The sequence below is a fragment of the Talpa europaea genome (genome assembly GCF_964194135.1).
Source record: "Talpa europaea genome assembly, chromosome: 2".
NCBI lineage: Eukaryota > Metazoa > Chordata > Mammalia > Eulipotyphla > Talpidae > Talpa > Talpa europaea.
In genome coordinates this window covers 27,334,642-27,354,661 of record NC_140068.1, presented here as the reverse complement: position 1 = coordinate 27,354,661, position 20,020 = coordinate 27,334,642, and the positions used below count along the sequence as shown (strand labels likewise).

Sequence of the window (20,020 nt, the reverse complement as noted above, 5' to 3'; positions counted from 1 at the left end):
CCTCAAAATCTTGTACAAAGTCCCAGCATGTCAAATTTAGAAAACAAATGAAATGCAGAAAAAAATTACAGCATTTAAGCACCTCTGCTTTCATTTATGAGAATCCCAGCATTAACTTTGAGTTGACATTTTCAAATCCAGTTACTTAAAAGGAAATATTAATAGAAGTAAAGATTTTTATTTTTGGCTTCAATAGAAATTACAGTGAACTTTCATGTTAAATGAAAATGGCACATTGTTTACTAACTCCCTACCAATAAAAACCCTTATGATTCATGATGAATCATGATTCATGATGAATTATGATTCAAACTGAATCTACAAAAGTTGTAGTTTTTTCACTTGAACCATTTGACTTTGCAAACATGGGGACTTTCTAAAATGAGTAAAACTTTTCAACAGTTCAGTTATGCCCTAACTTAATACTTGCCTTTAAATGAGACAATCTAGGTCACCTTTAGTAAAAAAAATATCAGCTTGTCCCGCAATGTCAGTGCTCTTGATAAAAACAATAATGAATTCTGCTTCCAAATATATGCCTTTGTCTCTACCACAAATATTAGACTGAGAAAAGATTTTCATCTCAAAATTAGAGCTACTTTAGAACTGGTTAATTTAATACATACACCTCAGCAGAGTGAATATCTGTGTTGCCTTAAAGATACAATCATAAACTATCATTTAATCACATAATAGATTAAACCATTTGGGATTATATCATTTGTGAGTCTTCAAATTATTCCAAATATCAATAAATGGCCCCTTTTGAAGAGAATTCTTCTGGCCTGCTCCTTCAGGGTACTTTGCATCTGATATCTGTTGTGTGTTTCTCTCAAATAGGTTGACTTCCTGGCTATAGAAATGCGTAAAGGCAAAGTAAGTTTTCTCTGGGATGTTGGCTCTGGAGTTGGACGAGTAGAGTATCCAGATTTGACTATTGATGACTCATATTGGTACCGTATTGAGGCATCAAGGTAATTAACTCAATAAGAATTATAATAATTAAATGTTAGAATTTCAAAATAGTGCTTAAGAAATCTTTCCATTTTAAAGAGGTAGCTGTGTGTTTATGCATGCACATGTACACATTTTATATGTTATACGTATATGTGTAAATGTGGGCAAGTGAGTATCTTTGTAGTTTCTGGAAGGCCCTGACAAATCTTTAAAGATATCAAGTAATACCAGTCCTCTTTGGGCCCCTCATCTGGTTGTCACGTAGGTATTCTGAGGTTCACTCATTTTAAATCATATCATGCTTAGTGCAGAACTACTGAGACACACTGTTACTCAGTTTAAGCCAGAGGGGAGCACTGCCTCGGTGCCCGCCTTGTGCACAGCTCCTCATCTGGGCTCTACGTAGCAAACTCAGCCACAGACAAGTGCAGTATCTAAGTGTTAACACGAGTTTATAACGTTAGGTCAACCCTGAAAATGGGCAGTAGCAGAAAATTGATTCATTCTATAGTTAAAGGTTTAATCAAATTAGCTCCTAGCAGTTTAAAGATTACTTATAGAACCCAGCCTTGTCCTCAAGCTTTCCCTTCATTTCCTCTTATTTTTTCCTTATTCTCAATTTCCTACTAAACCTAAAGCAGCTAACATTTGAAGGATATTGTTAAGGGTCTAGGGCTAGAGATGAATTTGATTCAAAATGGGTAAAAAGGACTTGAATGTATGATAATTGTTGAATTTAGGGGGTGTATACATATTTTTATTCTGTTTGTGTGTGCTTAAATTTTTTTTCTATAAAAAAAAGTCTAAAAGAGGGCCTCCCCGGTGGCACAGCGGTTGAGCGCTGGGTTGCAAAGCTGCCTGCAGCCTCTGCAGCGCCGGTTCGATCCCCGGCCACCGGAGGAGGGTCCCACATGGCGCGCAGTCCTCTCCTGCCGCCCTCTGCTCCCCTCAGCAGTGTACTTCAGTCTGCCTGCTGTGCTCCCCACTCTGGCTCTGGTGAATTCTCTCACCCTCCAGCACTTCTGACTGTACCCAGTGCTTGTATAAATAAATAAAAATAAATCTTTAAAAAAAAAAGTCTAAAAGAAAACTTTATGGGAAGCAACATTTCAGTTAATTTTTAAAATATCCAAAAAATTACATGTGTTTATATATGAGAACGAGCTTTCAGGTGTGTTGATGGAGGAGCATTTAAGTACCTCACTGGATTTAAGAACCTTTAGCTTCACATAGTACAGTTCTACTAGAAAAGATGCATTCTGTCAAAGAAGAGCTTTATTTGATAAATTCATCCTATTGTTTCCATATATTTCAGTTAATACAGCAACCTCAAAGATAAAAAAAATTACCATAATGTGACACTAAAGCAATGACTGCTCATCTCAGAAAGAGACCAGATTTTCATAATCAATCATTCATAGAAATTAACCACTTGAAAAAAGAAAATGAAACAAAATGAAAATGGCTTTTCAAAATTCTATTAATTGAATTTAAAAGTGAAGTTCTTGTACATATATACATCTTTAAAGACTACATGTTTTATATATATGCATTAAGATGGAATGCCAAACAATAAAAGATGCACAATTCCAAAAAGACTCAGCAAATTTGGATCCAAGCTATATTAAAGAATTTTTGGAGAAATGATGCAACTTTTCATGTAGAGGGGTGGCCCATTTAAGGCTCCCTTACTGAATTACAGCAGACAAAATGCTAAATGAAGTAATGTAAACCTCTTCAAATAGTATGTGTTGGTAAATAGTAAATTGCTTTGTAAAGCAATAGGAAAAAGTCTTTCCATTTAACAAATAACAATTTTATCATCTAATTGTTGTGTCATTTCATATCAACAACATAGGAGGAATCAGGGTGTGGTGCTCACAGGTTCTGTAGACTCCGATAGTAAACATCCAGCAAGGATCAGGCTCTGTGTTTTGATCTGTAGTTTAATCAATCTGGAACATTCGAAGCCAAACACCAATTATCTCTTTAATATTTCAAAACATGACTCACTAAACCCAAAGTATAAGTATAAACCCTTTATACCTCTCAGATATGTGAAACATTTCATTTTTTGTGTGTTTCCTTCCACTTCATTTCAACACATTTCCTGCAAGGACTGGGCGAAATGGAACTATTTCTGTGAGAGCCCTAGAGGGACCCAAAGCCAGCATTGTGCCCAGTACATACTACTCAGCATCTCCTCCAGGGTACACTATTCTAGATGTGGATGCAAATGCAATGCTATTCGTCGGTGGCTTGACTGGAAAACTGAAGGTGATGTATTCTTCCTCATCCTCTTTAGTTTACCTGTGTTTTCAACTCCTGACATATCGGAGGAGGGGAAACATGACAAAGCTTTGCAAAAAACATGATTACTTTTTATTTAATTTGCTTGTGAAAGCATAAGTTTATCTTGAAGAATTTTCATTTTTGAATATGCAATGTGGAAATACCATATTTTTACACTTATATGTATTTATTTTAACAGTTGCTTTTCCCTAATCTGTGACATCAATATTTTTTATATTCTTGCTTTAGTTATATCAAAAGCAAAGTGTTTTTTAAATATATCCCATTTCCTGAATCCATTTATGATTTATTGATATGAAGTGCTATAAAGTTCAAAGAAGTCACATCTAATTAAAAGATTTATGAATACCTTGGGAAATATCATAGGAGTCATAAGCTTTCAAATCATGGTCTGATTTCAAAAGTTCTCAAGTTCTACTTCTTCCCATATTTATAGGATAATGCATTTAATATTCATAATTGCTTCATGACAGGTCCTTGTGCATTTCAAATTGCAGAATGCTTGCATTTTAAAGAAGCTCAAGTTGATTAAATGGAATTAGGTATTGGAAAATGACCTGTGGGTGAGATGTAAGAGCACAACCAAATAGAATGGATAATCCTGGGCTTGTCAGAATCATTCTGGGATGAGATTGTCTGAAAATGTGAAAATCCAGGGTGACCCCAAATTATAGAGTGAGCTTGTTTTATTTACTTTGTGTACGAGATGTGACTCTAAAGTATTAGAATTGATTCTGTAACTACACACTAAAATCCTCATTTCTTTGAACTGCACATAAATATATATGATGTATGGGAATACAGAGTCATAGTGCCAACTTTCTCTTCTCTCCAAAAAGATAAATGCATCACTAGCACCGAGTAATACAAAAGCCATGAATTTTGAAATCATATCAGGACTGGATTTCCTGCTCTATCACTTACTAAAATATGATTTCAAGCAAGTCACTTAACCCCTTCAGTCTCAGTTGTCTCAACAAGGAAGGGAAAATAACTATATGTTCCTTGCCTGTATATTGTGGGATATAATATACAGAATACAATTAGATGCTCAATGGGATGGCTATTCTGTTCTGTGGATACCAGTGAACACCAGAAGTATGTGCCCTTCTCTTACAAATTTACTCTTTCCCTTCATTCTCCTACACTGGAAAGGTGTTTAGGTATAAAATAAAATGAAAAAAAAATGGGAATAGCACAGTCATATGGACGTGTATATGAAAGTTTATTTTTCCCTATGTGTGAGTAGTATATACCCTTCTTATGATCTCTGAAGAGAAATCTTAGGGATGTAAGAACATAATATTTATTAAACACCTTCTCTGTGTTTGGCACTAAATGTGGTACCATCTATAAATTAACTTATTTATTTCTCTAAATCCATGTTTTGGATAAAAAGTAGAATCTCAAAAAGGGTAAAAGGCTCACCTGAAGTCAGAAGGTAGGAAGTGTTTATTTACTAATGGTGATGAATTAGTATAGCACCAAATAACCAAGACCTGTAAGGGTATAACATGGTTAAGAAACGAATATGTGACAACGGACATTATCAGAAAGAATGGACAATAACTACTGCAGATCCTACTGTTACTCTTGAGGCTACTCTCAGATTTTTTTTGTGAAAATATAAATTCTAAATAAATATCATATTTTTCTGCAGAAAGCTGATGCTGTACGAGTGATTACATTCACTGGCTGCATGGGAGAAACATACTTTGACAGCAAACCCATAGGGCTGTGGAATTTCCGAGAAAAAGAAGGTGACTGCCAAGGATGTACTGTCAGGTTAGTTGAGATGAGGACCCTAGTAAGGTTTAACCTGTGCATAACAACAGTTTAAATTTATTGTGAAAAAAATGTATCATCATGTATCATCACGTGGATGAGATGGAGAGGTTTGAAATGATTATGTTCAGAGTTTTAGCATGAAGTAAAGAAAGTTAAAGTCCCTCCCCACACTTACGCATGAACTTTAGAAGGCCTCAGATGTGTCCTAGCACTACTTTTACATGGTCCTATGTTTTTATTATATCTTCAAAGGTAAGGCATTTTAACCACAACCTGTAAAGGCAGCTATCTCTTTCCATTTCCAACTTCATGTCTGGGGGCGGGAGTTGTTTGTGTGTGTGTGTGTGTGTGTGTGTGTGTGACTGTCCTGAAGTCATGTTTTCTTTTTTCTTAAGCTGAAATCTCCCCAAACTCATTAAGCTTCGGGCTTCACAAAATTTGTATTCACTCTATGCTTATAAAAAAATATAGGACCCTACTAGAGATTTTGTCTCCTACAGAATTTTCAAATAATGCATAGGATCCTGTAAGTGTTTCAGGTAGAAACCCACAAAACTTGAATACTCTGCTTAAGTAAAGGAGAAGAAGGAGAAGGGGCTTAATTGGCCAAGAGAAGATGCTATAATCCACATCATCAATGATAGGGTGGAGGTTAGAATGTAAGATTTTAAAAGCATTTTACAAGCATACAAAGTGTATATAGAGAATAAATATTCTCAGTAAACCTAGAGTATTAAAACAATTAGCTAGAAATGGAGGATTTCTATATATGGTACAACTTAGAGCCTACTAAACAACTAAGTCTATTACAATTTTAATTACATTAAAGCTATAAAATTTTTTAAAGCTTTATTTATTTATACATACAAGAGATGGGGTACAGGCCAGAAGTGCGGGGGTGGTGAGAGGATTCACCAGAGACAGAGTGGGGAGCAGAACAGGCAGACTGACTGAAATACACTGCAGAGGGAAGCAGCTGGCGAGTCAGGAGAGGTCTGCTGCGCCATGTGGGTTGCTCCCTGGCTGGCCGGGGATCGAACTCATGCTGCAGAGGCTGCGGTTTGCTTCCTAGTGCTGTGCTTAACCCCTTGTGCCACACTAAAGCTATAAAATTTAAATTAAATACCTGGAACTTAATATATATGCACATAGCAAATCTAAAATCATCAGGTGCTAAGGAGTTTGCATTTTTTACTTCCACTTTAAAGGGTACACGTGCATTGCCAAAATCAATGTCCCCATTAATGTAGCAGAGTACATGTTACATTTTTTTCCCTCAACCTCTAAAATTTCATAAAAGAAAGTAGCTCTAAAACATTTTCTCTCTAAAAGTTTTAACTTCCACCTCTCTGTTTTTATTGTCATGGATTTGTCAAAATGGCTTTGACAGTATAAGAAAGTCTGACCCACTCATAGGTTAAAGTGACTTAGTCAATAATCTTCAATAAAATCTAACATGAAATGTTGTCTGTAAAGGTCTTTCAATACAACAGGGACAATGAGGTACACATTAATATTCAGCTACTCACAAATCAACACCAACTTTTCCCTAAACATTTCTTTACAAGTAAATTTGTAAGTAGGATTTTCCAAAGCCTATTACCAACAAAACATCTAAAGCGTTTAAATGTCCGTTCAGCAGTGGATATCAATGTTAATGTTATCACATTACTAATAATCACTTCTGCAAAGATCACTTGCTTTCAGTATATGAAGTATTATGCAAACTAATACAATTATTATAGCATTCCTGTATGTTTGTAAAGTGTTCAGTTAGATTCACACTATGACTTCCTGACACTAGGATGAGTATGATCCAGTCCTGCCATCAAGAAACTTATAACAAGGAAGGGAGGGAAAGGCAAATACCAAAATAGTCAAAATGCAAGGGGTAATACATATTCCTTAAAACAGGTGCATTCAGAGTATACTACAACTATTCATATGAGGCTAAGGGCATCAACAACTGCTTTATGGAGGGGGTGACATTTGAAGTGGGGCTTGAGGTGGAGTTAAATGGCAGAGAGAATATAGACAGCATTCTAGTGCCAGGACCAGAGAGCAAAGGTTGCAAAGTCAGAGTATTTGCAGAAAAGGGAAAGTTAAGTCTGCTCTGCTACAGTGCTTGTTTCCTAAATGTGAGTTCACTCATACAGAATTGGCAAATGGGAGAATGATGTTCATAAGGTGCAGAACTCACTTTGGTTCATACATGTTTCTCCCAAGCATAATAATGTTTTGTACCACCAAGTACAGTAAGCTGAATGCAAAGTGTACTAACACAACTGAGGACACTAAGTTCAGAAGTATTGGCTCACAACACAGCCTGCATACTGCGCTAGTCACACACAAACACATCATTGTTTTGACCAAAGACTCCATCTTGGATTTGTTCATTGTCCAGTTCTCCATCATGCCTTTATACCACATTTGCACACAGTGGGGTTACTTACTCTCTTAGCATCAAACTACCTTCACCTATTCTTTTTAAGGCAAAGTGCCATATTTACTGGACTCTTTTATTCGTCTTTTGTAATTTTATTGTTTACATTTCTAACATACCTTCTTGAACTTTTCTGAGTACAAAATTGTTTTCTGAGTGTTATGATTACAAATTTTGAGTGGCATCTCCTAACCCTATTTTCTTGATAATTATATGAATTCTTTTTATAGAACTTCTGGTGTATGTTTTCTTTTCCAGAAAAACTTATTACATTTTTACAGACCTATAGATCCAGTTTGGGAGCTGAAATTATTATATCAGGAAGATGTAAAAGATGTGGTTGCAAGTGGTTGACTAAGAAAATTATGTAGATCTTAGAATGATAGTTTTAGAAATTCACATTTATTCAGTACTCAGTAGTAGAGGTATCATTTTAGACTTTAGAAAGAGTAATCTGTCAGGGATAGAAAAAGAGAAGTGTATTTTATTATTCTTAAACTTTGAAAATCATATTTAAAAATGCTACAAGTAAAATGTATTTATTTTTAATTTTATTTTATGTATTTTTACATCATTTTTCATTTTTGCACAATATGCATTTTCATCTTGATTATATTCCCCATACAATTCCCACCGCCCTTATTTTAACCCTACTCCCTTCTCCCCTCCACCCCTCCTTAGTGTGTCTCTGGTTTGTAGTTGCTTGTTGATTTTGATTTTGATTTTATTATAATTAGTCTTTTTCCTGGTCCCTTATTTAGGTTTTCTAAATTCCTGCTATGAGCGAGACCACCCAGTGTTTTTCATTTTCTTTCTGGCTTATTTTGCTGAGTATGATCCCTTCCAGCTCCATCCATGTTGCTGCAAATGGCATGAGTTTCTCTTTTTTGATTGCTGAATAGTATTCCATTGTGTATATGTACCACATCTTCTTGATCCTGTCATCTATTTTTGGGTATTTGGGTTGTATTTATTTTTTAAAATTTATTTGTAATCTTTTAATTTTTTAAAGATTATAGAGATTTATTTATTTATGCATACAAGAGCTAGGGTACAGGCCAGAGGTGCGGGGGGTGAGAGGATTCACCAGAGACAGAGTAGGGAGCCGAACAGGCAGATCTACTGAAATACACTGCTGAGGCGAGCAGCGGGCAAGACAGGAAAGGTCTGCTCTGCCATGTGGGCAGCTTCCTAGCTGGGGATGGAACTCGTGCTCCTGCGGTGGCTGCAGATAGCTTCATAGTGCTGAGACTTAACCCCTTGTGCCACCAGGGAGGCCCTAAAATGTATTTAGCTGAACACTGGAATAATGATGAAATGTTCTGTGTTAGACCCAAATATACATCCATTTCTATAGTTGTATTACATTACATGTTATGTACATTACATTATATAACATGTACCTATATTGCATAACTAATCCTTACTAACTTGACATCAAGTTCAAAAGGGAAACAAAAGACATATTATGAAGCTTAGCATTTATGAATTATAAAAGATGAGTTACTTTTCCTATAAATGTATTCCAAATGCATAGGAAAATTCTAATATAATGTTAGATGATGAAATATTACAGACTACACCTGGAAGGATTCCTTATTTCCTCCAACTCAAAGTCAAGTTAGTCAGATTTACGTGGTTTGGTTAATGAATTAAGTGAAATAGGTTTTGTCTGCCTCTGTAAGTTTAGTTGTTTCCAACACAAGGCTTATTCCAACAGAATTGCTGTTTACTTGACTAGGAGACTGTCCCATAGCAATGGAATAGGAAGGGGACTTAGAAATCATTCAGTGATCTAATACTTTCATTTCACAGTTGAGTAACTGAGACCTGAAGTGTTAAGTCACTTGCAGCAGTGCATTAGTGTGATTCCACGTCAGACTCCAGGGTACCTGCCATCTAATCTGCTGTTTTTTTCTATTATGTATTCAAAGAATTAATGGATTAAGAACATAAGGACCTCAAGGTATAAATATCCCACAATTGTATAAAAAAAATAAAATGTGATGTTTTGATTCTCATTCTAATGATTATCCTAATTTTGTGTGGTGAGGTTTTTAGGTTTAAGTTATAAATAATAATGTACTAGACCACAGCACGTGGAAAACTGTCAACAGTGACTCCCAAACCCCTTTCCAGGGTCAGGATATAATGCAAAATCCTAATACGTAGGAATATCTTAATAGACTCTATGCAACCTTCTTCTTGTCTTGAGTGTTATACTCAAGAGATTGATGGATTTATTGTAATTATGGAAGTCCAAGTAATAGCCACTTTATTCACCATCAATTATATTATTAATAGAATGATTTGTACCTCAAACTCAGTTAACATTTTCATGAATATTTAAAAAGCATTTTTTAAGTTTACATTAGGAAAAAAATATGCAATCATCAAGTCTTATTTGTAAGACTTAATTGTAACTTAAAATTACAAAAAATATAACCATGAAATATACAGAATAACACTCTTCAGTTTTATTACTCTCTAGTCCCTGAACAGAAAGTCAACTTGTCTAAAATGTGTAATGATTCTTCCTCCATAAGTCTATTAATATTTGTGCACTGTTACTTTTCTCATTAGCCAATATTTCATGAAAATAATATTCTAGATTCCTGCCATTTTTCAATGTTTACAATTATATTTCTTAATATCTCTTCTCTACCCTCAATTTAATACAATACGCTAATTTTTGAGTTTCATATATATGCTAATTTTCAGATATTCAAGTTTTAACATATCTCTAAAATTGAAATTTACTTTAACATCTACCAGATAGATAGATAGATAGATAGATAGATAGATAGATAGATAGATAGATGACAGGTAACCTAATATTTGAAAAAGAAGTACCATATTAGATGCTGTACTTGTACTTGGCATAAGCCTGGTCCATAGTCTTTAGATTTTACATTCTAGTGAAGAAAGACAAACACACAAATAGAAAAAGGCATCCTTCATAGTCTGAATCTATGTATCCCAGAAAAGCTTACTGGATAATAAAGATTCAGAAAATGGGAACCTATAATCCATTATTTTTTTCTTACAACTGGAAGTTTGTAACTTTTGATATCTTTCACCCATTTTATTCCCCCCTTTACCCATTTTTATGTATATGATTATGTAATAATGCATTCTTAGTTCATCCAAAATCCTCACCAGTTCACACCAACATACACTTAACATATACTTAAACACCAGCATAGTTATCCACCAAGCTTTACCTAATTATAAAGCATCAGCGACCTAGTTGTTGAATACCAAGTGAAATTCCTGTAAGAGATGATGGTTGCTAGGTCCAAGAGAGTGGCAGTGACGGTAGAGTGAAGTGGCAGAATCAAAGATATATTAGGAACACTTCCTGCCCTACAAAAGCTTACATTCTAGTCTCAGAAGACAGTTTGAAGTATTGGAAAATAATGGCCTAAAGGTATAGTTTGGTACATGTGAAATGTTCTCTTTTCAGTCCTCAGGTGGAAGATAGTGAGGGAACTATTCAGTTTGATGGAGAAGGCTATGCTTTGGTCAGCCGCCCCATTCGCTGGTACCCCAACATCTCTACTGTCATGTTCAAGTTCAGGACATTTTCCTCAAGTGCACTCCTGATGTACCTTGCCACAAGAGACCTGGTAAATAAATGCACAGTAGATCTTCCCATGATTAAAATTTATGCTTGCTTCTTTTCTGTAGGATTCCAATGCAATTATCATTTATTGTTGAAAGGAGTCTGGGATGGCTATGTGATAGATATAGATAGTAATTATGTATTTTCATTAATAACTTTAAGATAATTATTATTTCCTTTACTATAACTCCCCATATAAACCTTTAAGAAAAGTTCCAAGTGGGCCTCCCCGGTGGCGCAGCGGTTGAGCGCTGGGTTGCGAAACTGCGCGCGGCCTCTGCGGCGCCGGTTCGATCCGCGGCTGCTCCCCGGCCACCAGAGGAGGGTCCCACATGGCGTGCAGACCTCTCCTGCCGCCCGCTGCTCCCCTCAGCAGTGTACTTCGGTCCTTCTGCCTGCTCTGCTCCCCGCTCTGGCTCTGGTGAATTCTCTCACCCTCCCGCGCTTCTGACTGTACCCAGTGCATGTATAAACAAAACAAACAAACAAACCAGCAAACAAATAAATAAAGCATGCCTCTATAAAAAAAAATAAAAAAAAAAAAAAGAAAAGTTCCAAGTAATGATCCTCCCAGTATGCAATCAAGCAGGAGCAAAACCGCTTCCTTAATCTTCCTCTAGAAACCTAAATTGAGAGATGATTTTTAAATATCTTTATTGTTTTTCCCCAGGTCAATTTTTCTTAGCAAATTCTTGCCAGGAACATACTTTTTCATTTGCTTAATATGTTTTCAAAGGAATTCATTTTATGCACTTGTAATAAAAGGATATGTCCTAGCAATTTGGTTGTGACCATTTGTACCATAATATCACATCTGCAAACATTCACAGAATAGAAACACCAATTCTATTTCCAAATGGGTTTCAATTATAGAGTAACATTTTCTGTAATTTAGCCACAAGGCTCTAATAGAAACTCTGCAAAGAAAGTGATCACCCATATTTCTCTGTGTACCTAATAACTGTTATATTTTTACTCTATTAATAGAAAGATTTCATGAGTGTAGAGCTCACTGATGGGCACATAAAAGTCAGCTATGATCTGGGCTCAGGAATGGCTTCTGTTATCAGCAATCAAAACCACAATGATGGGAAATGGAAATCATTCACACTGTCAAGAATTCAAAAACTAGGTGAGTTCTTATAGTACATAATGCACTATTAGTCATATTCATGCTCTCCAAAATCCCCATGTACCTAATCATGAAGAAGACCCTGTCTGTAATTTCAGGTACTCACAAATTCTTTGAAAAAAAATGATATCATCATTTCTTTGGCATAGATTACAGGTGGGTTGGATGAGATGAAACTGACTGAAGAGCCAAATGGTTCTCTGTCATTTTCTTTTGAAACTGAGAGCTTAATTTGAAAGCATAAATCTTTCTTACAACTTATAAAATTATATCTTATAGTAGGTTTGAAAAATTGTTGACTTTCTTTTCTTCTTATTTTGCTATCATCCTTCTTTAGAGTGGTCCACAGGTAGAATTTGTAGAGGTGGCAGAACACAGCTACCAGTTCTTTACTCTGTAAAAATGCCCAAAATCTATATACATGCAGGTTAATGATTGATTAATAAAAATATGACATTTTTTGTTTCAGGACATTTTCAAAACACTTTCACAAACATATTATCATTTACTCATACAAGCATGTATTTTGTTTTAGTGTTAGAGAAAGGGAATCACAAATTTGAGTTTTATGTAGTCCCAGACAACATGAGTAATGTCTCACAACCAAGACAGAAACCCAAGTCTATTAGGTCTTACTGTTACTGTTATTTATGTATAATTCCCTTCATTCTTTGTACTATAATGGTATCAGTATCTTCAATTGAAGCTTTGATACATCTACTTATATATTAGACCTAATTAATTTTGACCATGCAGATACAGAATCTGTTCATAATGGATCTTGTGAGTTTCAACTTTATCCTGAAAGCTATAGGGAATTAGAGTTTTAATCAAGGATGTGACACCATCAGATTTACTATGCTTTAGTAAAATTTCTTTGGAGCAGTTTGGAAAGTAGATTTCCGACAACTTCAGATGCTGCTGCTGTCTGCAGTAAACCAGGCGAAGAGTGAGGATGATGAAAGATAAGTAAGAATGAAGAAGAAAGAAGTTGAAAAAATGGATTTCAGCTTTTTAAAACTGAAGAGTTTTTTTCATATATTCAGTATGAATGCTATTTTTTTTAAATGAGGTTGAAAATAATCCTGTTTTTCTTTCTTCCTCTCTTCCTCTCTCCCTCTTCCTATTTCCCATCACAAAAATATATTCACCAAGCTGATGGTTACAGGAAAAAGAATAGGTTTCTTTAAAAAATGCTGAGTTCTCTTTTAGACATGTTGTATTAAAGATACTTGTATCTTTAGCAGCCTAGCAACGCTATATAATTGGCAGGCAATTTGTTACGTGTATGTGAAGTTCAGTAGAGTTCTAAGAGGTAGATAACTAGGAACCATCATCATGTCCTAAATAGTTGTAGCTGAATAGAGATGAGACAAAATAAACAGAAATATCTAGAATAAGATGATCCAAAACAGAAGGAAACAATACTGATACAGTACAGCAAAGGAAGACCCCACACGTGAGACACTGAAGAAATGGAGAAAGGTGCAGTAAGGAAAATTGATTTTCAGTAATCCAAGCTGGAGGCAAAATGAACAATTAAGCTGAAAATCATTCCAGGTACAAGATAAATAATGACTGGAAGTAAGAATTCTAGTGTAATTTTACACTAGGGAAATAGAAAATAAATGTGCAATGAGCTGTGGATGGAGCAACTGGACTTCTTATACACCTCTGATGAGTATATAAAATGGTCAACATTGGCTGTTTCTTACAAGGGCAACTATACACCCACCATAGGAACCAGTCATTCCATTTTTACATATCACCCAAGACCCATGAGTGCATGTATCAATACAAAGACATGGATAAGATTGTCCATAGCACCTTTACTTGCATTACCCAGTACACAAAATAACTCAAGCATCCGTCAACAGGTGAATGAATATACAAGTTGTTGTATATCCATATAATGAAGTACTATCAGCAATAAAATGTAGTAAATTAACTAGATGCACAAAATGGGTGAATATCAAAATAATTATTCTGAGTGAGAGAAGGCAGAAAAAGAGTACATTTATGTAAGATCTAGAAAATACAAACTAATTTATAATTGATAAAGCGAACAGAGATAACTTGTGAGTGACTGTATTTAGGGGGAGGTAGGAAGGGTGACAAGCATAAGAAAACTTTTGGGGTGATGAATATGTTCATTTTCTAGATTGTGGTGATGACTTCATGAGTGTATACATATCTCAAAACTTGTTAAACTGTGCACTTTAATCATAGGCAAATTGCACTATGTTTATTATACCTAGTAAAATTGTTTTTCAGGGGATGAATCTAGTACAGTTAATGATTAGATGTTGAATGGGGAGAAGAAAGTCCAGTTGGCTCTAGTTTGGGAGACAAGTATGAATCATAGTGTCACCAAATAAAATGAGTGATGCAGAATTGGGAGAAAAATGATAGTCACTTTGATATAGAAACTATATAGTTTGAAGTACTGAGGATATATATTATATATATTATATATATATATATATATATATAGAGAGAGAGAGAGAGAGAGAGAGAGAGGGAGAGATGATGATGTCTCACTGGTTGAATATGGATATTTAGGCAAAAGTAAAACACAGGAATAAATGTTTGGCCATGAAAAATAAGTAGATATAAGCTTGAGTTTACCCAGAGAACTCAAATCTGGACTTTCTAGCACTTCAACAAAAGGTGGATAAACTAGCTGTTTTTGGAGTTGGGGAACATCAGCATTTTAAAAGTGTTCAAAGAAATAGGCTCCCCGGCAGAAGATTGATAAAGATGTTGGAAAGATAACAGAAACTGGAGAGATTGGCAATCTGGAGCAAAAAAAGCAAACTTCCTAGGGAAAAAAAAAAAGGTATATCCCCAGTTTCAAATACGGCATAGGTATGGAAAAGATCAAAGCCAACATGCCACTAAATTCAGATGGAGGGAAGTCACCACAGATTTTGGCAAGATCAGAATCTAAGGAGTAGTGGGATAAGAATCCAAATAAGAATCCAAATAGCTCTAGCTATTTGGGTCATTGCTCCTTTTCAGAAATAAGATTATTTCCTTTACATGAATTATTCTCAACTGTCCCTTGAAACTCATATACACTCCTTCTGGAGGCATTCTCCACCACTTTGGGAGTTCATTAGAACCCCAGTCACTAATAGAAGTGTTCCGTATCCCCAAAAGCATTGAGCAGAAATAAGTCGATATTTTCAATGGATTAAGAGAGGGGAGAATTACCAAAGAAAAAACAATTCACTAATAAACAACTCAGCACTGATGATGCAATACTTATGGAGCTCCTATTCTAAAACCTATCTGAAGCCATTATTTCCCTGTTTACACATAAATGACATCTGATCTCATCAGCTCTGAAATCTTGTTGATAGGTATTCTGTAAGGGAATGAGATTGAACAAGAAATAAAAGCAACTGTTAGCATTTCATAGCAGAAACCATCTCATTGCTATCACTCATGAAGGAGAGAATAAAGTCCTTCCTATAAATCAGTAAAAATATGCCATCTTCTGTCGCTCTGCTGCAGTTAACTTATTGGCCAGTGAGTTTCAATTCAATTGTGTGACTGCTCTTTAATCAGTTTTTCTTAGAAGGATTTCTAAAATGCATATATTCATTCATGGATAAAGAGGAAAACTACCTTCAGTCCCTGGCTTGCCTATGATAGGGACAGAATCTCATTTCTACAGACACCGCCAAAATACATACCAGGCCTGAATAAGGAGGCTATTTTCAACAATCAGTTGTTCCAGTCAACAACCCCATCTGAATATTTCTTTGCTGATCTGGATAAAAAGAAATACATATGAAGAAATCTTGAAAGCAGTTTTGTTTTGTGTGTGTGTGTGTGTTTTTTTTTTTTTATTTTACTTAGTGCAGTCAAAGAGATAGGTATCTGTGAAATTAATGTGTGTGAAGAGATTCAATTTTTACATCTTAACTTGATAAATATTTTTAATAGGACAGTTATTTTTAGGTGTTTGGCTGTTTATTAAAAAAAAACTCTGGATTTGCAGTGTTAATGGATTTGGGTGTTTTATTTTGGTCATTTTTATAAGGAAATTATTTGGTTTTTATTGAAGATACTTCCTTTTGGAATGGAAGAGCTACAGATGACAATGAAATTTTAGAGTTTGGTATTTTTCTTTGCTTGCTGAATAACACTATCCTAAAAGATAATGAGTTGAAAGGAGATAATAGGGTTTCAAGTTCAGATAAATTTGGAAAATACCTCTACAATAAAAATAAATGTGATGTGGTTAAAGAATAATAAACAAGTGATTGAATTTGAAGATAAATTTGAGTTTACAGCACAGTTTTAACTGTTTTTTTTTTTTCTGTAATTTTTCCCCTCTACTAAACCACCAATGCCCATAAGCCATCTGCCTGTCTTCCCTAACCCCTCCATGGGCCTCCCTATTTTCTCTAGTCATTGTCTTCTTTTTGCCTGGTTCATTGTATTCTTTTTGCCTCGTTCAAGTTTCATTCCTTCTATTATTTGCATATAATTGGTTTTACATATTGATATTTAACAGAAGTGTAAAACCATCCAAAAAACTATCTTTCACTTTTTGACTGATTTCCCTCAGCATAACTGCCTTGAGGGCCATCCATTTTGTTATCCTTTGTCTTTTATTGATGAATTTAGACCATTCACATTTAGGGTGATTATTGATATGAACTGTTAATTACTTGTCATTTTGATTTTGACTTTTATTTTATTTTTCTGTCATATTTATTTGAATCAGGAACATCCAAGAGACTAGCATTCAAAGAATAGACATTTAGAAATGCTCTTATAATCAATCCATTGGTTCAAATATCCATTTCCAGACTCTAGCTAATTCATATCTTATATCAGTCAAAGATTAAGAGCAAATTCTGTTATGTTAATCAACAGATGCCCCCATATACTTTAAGGATCCAAAATATAGGAAACACTAAAGACTAGGTCTAGGAAAATATGGTAAGAAGGTAAATAATTCAGATTCTATATTGGCTCTGAAGAGTGAAGGGAGGAGGGGAAAATCAATGAGTTAAGGAGTTCCCACGTGCTTTCTGAACAAAGTAGTTTAAACAGAGAAGTACCTCTCTTTTTATTTTCCTTCCTATTTCTGAGATCTTATCCTTCTCATATTATAAATACCTTTAGCGACTGGAGGAAAAAAGCAGTAAGTCATGAGGACTGTACCTCTTTCATAACACTCAGCATCCCCATCCTATAATGAACATGTAACTTACAAAGGACATGAATCCCATCATCTTGCAGAACTAAACAATCCCATCTTTCCATATCCATGTACAACTATCCCATACACATCTCTTTGAAGGTGCATCTAAGCCCAAATAGTTCTGTGGATATTGAAATGTACAGAAGGAACCACAGATTCAGTATATTTCTAATTATATTATTATATATTATATAATTATATTTCTTAATTAGACATTTATGTTAGCATTAGTTAATTATCTTTATTTTCTAAGTAATAATGTATATTAAAGAAAACTATGCCAAATGGTACTTTATATCTAAACTTTTCTCTCTTCATTGGTTTGTCTTCATTGATGTTCAGACTATTATTTTCATGCTCTCCTTGTGGATAGTTGAATAATGTATTTTATTTTTGTTATTGCTGTTTCTATGTTTATTAAATAGTTGTATATGGTACAAGCGCTTCAGAAAGTCAGTGTTAATTTAAGAATTAAAGTAATAGTGATGCTATAGAGATGATTGGCATTGCTCAAATAAAATGTTAACCTTTCTATCACCTTTACAGCCAATATATCCATTGTTGACATAGACACTAACCAAGAAGAGAATATAGTAACATCATCTCCTGGAAATAACTTTGGACTTGATCTGAAAGCAGATGACAAAATATATTTTGGTGGTCTGCCAACACTGAGAAACTTGAGGTAATTTAGTGTATATTTAGAGCTAAGGATTAAGTTTTAATTAAATGGCCACTATATTCACCAGAGTCCCGAAATTTAATTACAACAGGAATGTCGTATAACCTTTAGTTGCAAAAAGGTCTAATTGAAAAAAATACTGTTGCATGTTAGAACAACACCAGAATTTAGAAACCAAAGGATTAATTTGACATCTTTGTTAAAGAGATAGATGGGAATCACTGTTTCTTATATTAACCCAGTGAAAAGAATTATGAAAGTAATTAAAGGTGGAAACTAACATTGAATGTGGAATCTTGTAATTGCTGTTCTCCTTGAACATTTACTGGATATAATGACACACTGATATTGCCTAGTGTTCTGAAAATTAGTATTCCAGGATACCTGAGTAGAACCTATTTTATTGCTAAGCATTAGTATGATAATGGTGTATTGGAGATTTCCCCTATACCTAATGCTAAAGGTATATTAGTTATTTTCATGACCATGCCAATATTTTTTTATTTCACATTTGTTTTATAGATAACAGGATGGGAACATACATTTAACTCATGTAGTTCAATTAGTTCAAAATTAAAAGCAAGTAACTAAAAACATGTCAGAAAATATTTCAGGTAGCATTTTATTTATTGCTTTATTATAAAGTATCTTATAACAAATAAAATGTATTGAGTATTTGGTGCTCAACATATGTTAATTGAATCAGAATTGCATAAATGGATTTGGTTAATTCACAAAGGTTTACACAAATGCAGACTACCATGTTTTTAATTTTTGTTTGGCTTGACTAGTAATTAGTTTGCTAGTTTTTAATGGAATACAAAAAGCCATTCTGTATGGTTCTACTCTAAAAAGACACATTATGATTGGAGGGATCTTAGAATAATTGAAAAGTATAGTGGTCAATTATTTGCATATTTCTCAAAATAAAGAATGAAACTTCAGTCCCATTTTATGACAGCTATTATGCAACCTAAAGTCTTCTTTTCTTCTGTATCTAAACTCATAGACCAAGCTATTCTCTAATTACTGTTCTTTCAAGGGCATAAGTTGATATGCTTCATAATGCAAATAAACTGACTCTGCATTTATCTACTTAAAATGTATTTATGTTAGGAATATAGGTTTAATGTATCCTGTCAGGAAAAATCATTGTAACCCAAATGTATTTGAATAATAATATAAGTATTACTCAACAAGTGTTTGTTGAGTACTCGTTATGTGTCAGACACTGATAACATTAGGGATCCATCAGTTGTTCAGGTTTAAGCTCTACTTTGCAAGATCACAACCTAAATTCTCTATGACTGAATTAAGTATAGGCAAAATAAGGCTATCCAAATATATCATTTATTCTAGTGTTGACTTAGATTTGATTAGCTTAAATATATTTTAGAAATTATCTACAAAAATACCTATGTTAATTTCACTAAGATGGGTTCAAGTATTAGCTTTCAGAATATCTAGGATCTACCTTATAAATTTTTATCCCTAAGATTCTTTAGCTTTCATAGTATAGCATTTAAGGATTATGATATTTCTATGGAATGACAGATTTCAAAGGAAGGAATTATGCTCACTGAAATAAGTCAGAAGGAAAAAGAAAAATATAGGATGGTTTCATATAGGATGAATATAGGGGAACCAAATAAGAGATCAGAAAAAAAATAATAACAGTAACAATAACAAATAAAAAAAGCAGACAATTATAAATCAGAGACATTCTGCAGGGGAGGTGAAGGTAGAAGGAAGAGCAAAACAGGGAAGGGAAGAGCACAAAGGACTGTGGTGATGGTGCACGGGTAAATTTATGGTGGGAATTTTATGAGGACTACATCTGAGAGGAGAAAGCAAAC

The 20,020-nt window shown here is 34.4% G+C and overlaps 1 protein-coding gene across 2 annotated transcripts in view; it reads left to right on the top strand.

Annotated features, from left to right (window-relative positions):
* LAMA2 (laminin subunit alpha 2) overlaps positions 1 to 20,020 on the top strand; it is a gene marked incomplete at both ends in the record, with an annotated part of 514,626 nt that overhangs the window by 456,590 nt on the left and 38,016 nt on the right. For both annotated transcript variants that reach the window (XM_084228925.1, XM_084228924.1), the window contains 6 exons: positions 841 to 974; positions 3,075 to 3,234; positions 4,931 to 5,055; positions 10,968 to 11,130; positions 12,114 to 12,258; positions 18,029 to 18,167. In XM_084228925.1, the coding sequence (XP_084085051.1) occupies positions 841 to 974; positions 3,075 to 3,234; positions 4,931 to 5,055; positions 10,968 to 11,130; positions 12,114 to 12,258; positions 18,029 to 18,167 (866 nt within the window). The remainder of the gene's footprint in view (positions 1 to 840; positions 975 to 3,074; positions 3,235 to 4,930; positions 5,056 to 10,967; positions 11,131 to 12,113; positions 12,259 to 18,028; positions 18,168 to 20,020) is intronic.